This window comes from Corapipo altera, unplaced genomic scaffold (genome assembly GCF_003945725.1).
Source record: "Corapipo altera isolate COAL_440 unplaced genomic scaffold, ASM394572v1 51, whole genome shotgun sequence".
Classification (NCBI taxonomy): Eukaryota; Metazoa; Chordata; class Aves; order Passeriformes; family Pipridae; genus Corapipo; species Corapipo altera.
In genome coordinates, this window is record NW_020884892.1 from 4,209,451 (window position 1) to 4,215,450 (window position 6,000).

The window sequence follows — 6,000 nt, forward strand, 5'->3', positions numbered from 1 at the left end:
AAATGCTCCAAAAATACTGCATGCACTCAAGATAGCTTTTTTCATTTGGCTTTCCCTGCTTCCCTTGGCAAGTCAGGTTGATGCTTGCCATCCTCAATCTCAGCAAATTGTTTTTCCTTCTCACCTCTGAGCCTCAGGTGTTTGTTTTCTCTCCCCTGTTTGTCATCCAGGTCAATACAGAGTCATGTTATTGTAATTCAGAGCTGAACTTGTAACCAGGACTATCAGGCTGGTTTCTAAGAAACTGGTAATCACTACCTAGTAGGAAAACACTCATAGCTCCAGCTGATTCTTTACCTGATGGTCAAGAACCGTCAGGGTTTTCTGGGGTGCACTCATAACTTTTTTTATAAACGTGTAATAGCTTACTTTGTGTTCATCCACGTGGATGTTACTCACATAACCAAAGGAAATGTTTCTCTGCCAGATAGCTAAAAAGGTCATTTTAATATATCCTGAGCACAAATGAGTTCCTCTGGCATTACGGTAACTGGCTCTTCTCATCTCGTTTCAGATGGCTGACTGCGGTGGGCTCCCCCAAGTTTCCCAGGTAGGATTTGGCTGGCGGAAATCCTACTAATCCTGTTCTGAAGTGTGTCAGACTGCAACAAATGGGTGTTTTCCTGTAGGGTACTTGCTGTTCCCAAGTGTCAGCCAAAAGGATGGTTATGATTTCATGAATAATGATGTCAGTCGGTCATCTGAGCTTTCTTTTTTCTTAAAAGAGCAATGAAGCACAAAATTAAGATTGGGAGGGGATATTATTTTCACTAATAAAGTCTTAATCAAGTAAAGATCTGAGGTGGGAATGCAGAGGTATTATTTTATGCCTATTTACTAAGCAGATGTGGATTAAGGCTTGAGCTCTAGCATTTTGAAAACAGTCTTATTTGGACTATTTATACAATAGATCAGGAAAGTGGAGTCAGGAAATAACAATGTTATGTTCTTGCATACACTGACTCTGCTTGACTGAGAATGAACTGGACTTTCTGAAATATATTTAGGCCTAAATTCAAAGTTGCTAATAAAACTAGGGTGGGAAAGTTAAAATTTACCTGTGTTCTTGTGTCACCTCACTAAAAGAGCTGCCCTATAAATCAGCTTTAGAATCTAACATCTAAACAAATTTCTAAGCAATTTAATGTGGTGTTTGTGAACGTAAGGAAAACCTGAGTTTGTAATTGCCTGCAGCTGAAGTCCCTGGACAGGCAGTGTATGCTCCAACAGTGGGAGTCAGGAAAAGGCATTTTTTAAAGCCACACAGTAGTATGTGCATTGCTTCTGCTATGCATAGTCCATTCTTTGCAGTGATTCAGATAGAATACAAAAAAATATTTTCATGTGCAATAATTGAGATTGTGAGGTTTATGTGACCACTGTCAGCAGCAGAGAAAAACTGGGAGTGCCTCCTTGCAAGAATGTCAATCATAGGCAGTTGTGCCTGTGTATTCCTGCTAAGCTTTTTTTGCTCTATAAACATAACTATCAGCTCTGACTAGAATTTGTTCTCTGCTGATTAGGAATCACTCAGTTACTGACCATGCATGAACTGCCTTGTATATTTTGTGAGGCCAGCTGTTTTACTTTGGTTCACCTGCTTCAGTAACTGCACAAGCAAAGTTTGAGCCAGACTTGTCACTTGTCTGGAAATCTCATTCTTAAATACCTGTGTTCATTGTCTAAAATAATGAGGCAGGGGAGCAGTCTATAGAGGGGAATGGTGGATTTTTCTCATAAATTAAGCTTTCAGAGGGTCAGTAGAGTCCAGAGAATATTTGAGAACCCTGTTAAGATAGGACATCTGTGACATCTATGACACTGTAATGTAAATAACCTACTGAGCACTGCCTACAATAACACTCTCTCTTTTGCAGCCTGCCAAGCTTGCGGAAGCTTTCAAATACTTCGTTCAGGGAATGGGATACAGTAAGTATTGGTTTTACGTAAAGGTTGATCTGACTATCAAAGTAATTGGGCATCTAAGCACCCAGAGTCTCTGATCTCAGGTATGTGATCTTTGCCCTGTTGGATGTGCATTTGCCAGGGGGAAGAAAAAAAACACCTGTGGTATCTGGGCAAAAGGTTTTCAGACCAAGTGATGTAATTAAACAGAAGAAAGCTTTTTGAACACCTGATAGCCACGAATAGCTGTTTAACTTTATCTTGATGTTTTTAAGGTGGATATTTGTAATAGTGTCCCCTTGTGGCATCACAGGATATGATTCATATACTGCATGTAACATTTAAAACCTCATTAGCTCAGAGGTTTCTTTGAGTTGCAGCTGGGGGTTTTTTTCCACATATGTGCTTCTGGCAGCTGCTTGTGTAGATACATTTCCAACCTGGGCTGCCAGCAAAGGTTAAACATCTGAAAGTAATGGGAGGTCTCAGGGAGTCTCTTTAGTTTCTCTCTGTATTCTTGCAGCCACAACAGTGTGCCATAAAGCTGCCTTGAATCCCTCAGCCCTGACCACCAATTTTACCTTAGTAATTTGGGCTCCTTAACTGTATGCCTGGAGCAGTGAAGGTAGTTCTGCGTGTGAGGCTACCATGAAAAGCATGTGTTCAATCTCGAAGGCTTCTATAAGGGTGGTCAAGGTTGGAGAGGAAAGCAAGGACTTCCTTCCAAGCCCATGAAGGAAGGAATTAATGAAAGACTCTTCTTCCAGTGCCCTCTGCTAGCATGACCCGGCTGATGAGGTCCCGCACCGCTTCTGGCTCCAGCGTAACCTCTTTGGAAGGACAGAGGAGCCGGTCTCACACCGGGGAAGGCACAAGGAGCCGGTCTCACACAGGGGAGGGAACAAGGAGCCGATCCCACACTGGGGATGGTTCCAGGAACCGCTCCCACACAGACACACGCATTGAGCTGACACCGAACTCGGCAAGCAACGCGGAACAATCAAGCCCCAAGTCCATGGAAGTGTCCTGTTAGATGGATGTGGGAGGTTTAAACTGGTCATGGTGTGAAAAAGTAATGGATGCCCCCTGTGTATCATAAAAATATAACTGGTATTAATCTCAAGCTATTCTGTAGGAGGAACTCTGTTCACCAGGGTCTGACAGGGACCAAAGAAAAGAAGCATCTCATTTGCTCTGTTGTTATTCTTGTATCTCAGACAGCTGCTGCTATTGTGCCCTCCTTCAGTGGATGCCAAATTCTAAAGGATACTTGCCAAAAGCTGATGTGGTTGTAAACATTTCAGAGTCAAACCAGAATTGCTCAATACCCTCCTTTAAAATCAAAGCTGTTACAGGCCCCTTTATGTCTTATTATCTTGAAGTAAACTGGCACAATTTGAGATGAGTTTCAAAGAGGGGGAGAAAAATATTACGGATTACTTTTATGAAAGGAAATGAAACAAATGTGTTATGGCCTCATGTTGAAGCTGGAGTTGAATTCATTGTATATAGCTTGACTTCAATGATAGAGAAATTAATGTATCGTGCATTTATAGGCCTTCTAATTCATTAGTATTCAAGCCTGTTTTCCTATGTACAATAATATACTACTAAAATAGGCGATTATAATGTGACTTTGAGATGAACTAAATCTTTAAGCTTTTTTTTATTTCACTTTTTTGAGACTTAGTTTCATTCTTCCTTTCCTTCCCCCCTCCTAGACCCTAAAACCTGCTTAGCCAAAAGAGGACAAGATTTAAATTTGATAAGCAAGATAGCATTCCCTGTTTGGGAACTTGGGCCAAAGGATTTACCATACTGTGGAACTTGGTGTAGTTGTAAGTAGCATAGCCATACACGCCAGCAAAGCAAAAACAGCTTGGTTTTTCCTTCAGGAAGCTTCTTATCTCTGCAGCTCAAGTTTTTTGTGTCCAGCACAATTGTGATAAATTTGGAACTCTGCAAGTGAAGCCAGATCCAGCTGTTCTTTGTCAGGAGAGATGAACAACTGGGATGTCATGTAATTAGATACTGTATGTTCAACTGCCACTAATTACCTGATTTGAAACTGATGAGATCTCACTGGTGCTGAGAACTGTATTCCACAAAGTGATGGAGCAGCAACACTGTATCTCTGAAATACAGTGTCTAGTGACTGCGTAAATGTCATGATCTGCTGGTTCTGCATCTTTATATAGCCTCCTGATACCTTGGGTTGCTTTCTTTGAAGCTAGTGGCTTGATACCTTTCTGCCAGTCAGATTTTCACAGTTGGGTGTTCTTAAATTTGTCCTTCCATAGATAGCAGGGCAGGATTTCATGAGCTCCAGTGCATACCTGCTGAACTGCAGTCCTCACACAAACAAAAAGCTCAAAGGCCGAGCAGCTAAATAGCAAATGATAATACTTTGGGATTGCTTGTTCAGAAGAACACCATCTAGGCTACTTTATATTGACTAACTTCAGCTCTTGTGTAGAATATCCATAATGGTTTGTGGGAAGAACAGACAATTTCCGGAAAGAATAAAGCTATTGTGTAAAGTCTATCAAGAAAAGTTTCTTAATGAAGTATTTGTATTTATTTCAAAACAAATAAATTTGTAACTTTGCAATGTCTGGTGTCTTCATGTTTTACCAGGAGTACAATCTTTCTCAGTCCAAGTATATTCTTATCCCTTTGAAATGAAATGTTTTTTTCTTTTGCTTATATCTCTACCGTTACCTACTTCTGTGCTCAGTGTTTTCCCCCCATTCCAGCCTACTACTTATACTAAGAAAACACCACACATTTCAGCATTTTTATTGGCTATATTAATACTAAAGGATAATTTTACTCTAAGAAATATAGCAAAATATTAAGCCATTATATAGAGTACTATTTGCTGTTTGAAGTTTTCTTTGTCTCTCCCACTATAGTACTGTCTAGTGCACAGATCTGTGGTCTGTACACTGACTTCCTCACTGGAGCTGATGCCATGCTCATTGTATCCTTTCTGTTGCCGATCTGATCTGTAAATCCATTGATGTGATGTGTTCTTTGTGAATAGTTGGAGGTATGCAAGCCTCTTGACTGAAATTTCAGATGCCACTTTGAGTTTCTAAAGGCATTTCTTTTTGGACCTCTTGCAAGAATCTAACTTCAGAAGAGCAAAGATTAACCTAGTGACTTACCTAACATACTGATGTTTTCAGGGACATGTGGCTTTGTGACTTTGCTGGGACTCTTTTGGGCTGCTCACTCCTCCTGTATCTCAAAAAATCCCGTGATAGGAAGAGGCAAAAGCAAATATTTGACATGTCTGAGCCAAGGCTCTGCTAGACGTGCTGATTCAGCAGTCATGATTGGACTGATACCAGCAAAGGGCTTGATTTGGTTAACCACAGCCAGTGCCAGTGAAAACAGGAGGAACCTGTGCCAGTTCATCTTACAAAAGAAGGGCAAAGTTATACTCTTTGCTGAACTTTTCTGGGAATGGCTAATCATTCCTTCCACAAGGACATCATGGTGTGCCTGTCAAGCCCAGGCAGTTTATTTTGGTTTAACGGGGAGGAATGCATCCAAGCCTTCTTGCAGCACAAAAGGATCTGCGAGCACTTCTGAGCAGTAAGGCATTGCTAGGACCACTATAAATGTCAGCTTTGCAACAAGGAGTATTCATTTGGCAAAGAACAGTGTGTATCTGCAAAGAAGAGCTGGAGGGCAGCACAGAGGAGCAATGCCTTACCTTTTACAAGGAGTTATGACTCCTCTTTCCCTGCAGTACTGATCTCCTGGCATCTTTAACTTGTGCTGTAACTAAAGGAATGCAAGTGGCTTTCAGATTTATTATATTTTTTTTTTTATAAAAAGCCATCTTCAAGGTTGCAAAAGCTGATTTCTACAATATTCTTGGAGGCAGAATTAACCTGGATAGTGTAGTGTCACTAAGCCAGAAAAGGTGAGGTTTCACTTTTTTCTCCAAATATGAATGGCCATCAGGGGAGCTCTTAAGGCATAGAGGAAATGCCATAAGGAGCCCTTATGGCATAGAGGAAATTCAGGTTCGATAAAAGGAGGTTTCCAGAAAATAACCAGATCCCATCTCGCACTGCTTTT

At 40.9% G+C, this 6,000-nt stretch overlaps 1 protein-coding gene across 1 annotated transcript in view; it reads left to right on the top strand.

Moving 5' to 3' along the window:
• The window catches only part of NDRG1 (N-myc downstream regulated 1), a 40,243-nt gene extending 35,727 nt beyond the window's left edge, over nt 1-4,516 (top strand). Inside the window, exons 14-16 of the mRNA XM_027645587.1 lie at nt 515-550; nt 1,878-1,929; nt 2,673-4,516. Of these exons, the coding sequence (XP_027501388.1) occupies nt 515-550; nt 1,878-1,929; nt 2,673-2,938 (354 nt within the window). The 3' untranslated portion in view covers nt 2,939-4,516. The remainder of the gene's footprint in view (nt 1-514; nt 551-1,877; nt 1,930-2,672) is intronic.
• The last annotated feature ends 1,484 nt before the right edge of the window (nt 4,517-6,000 follow it).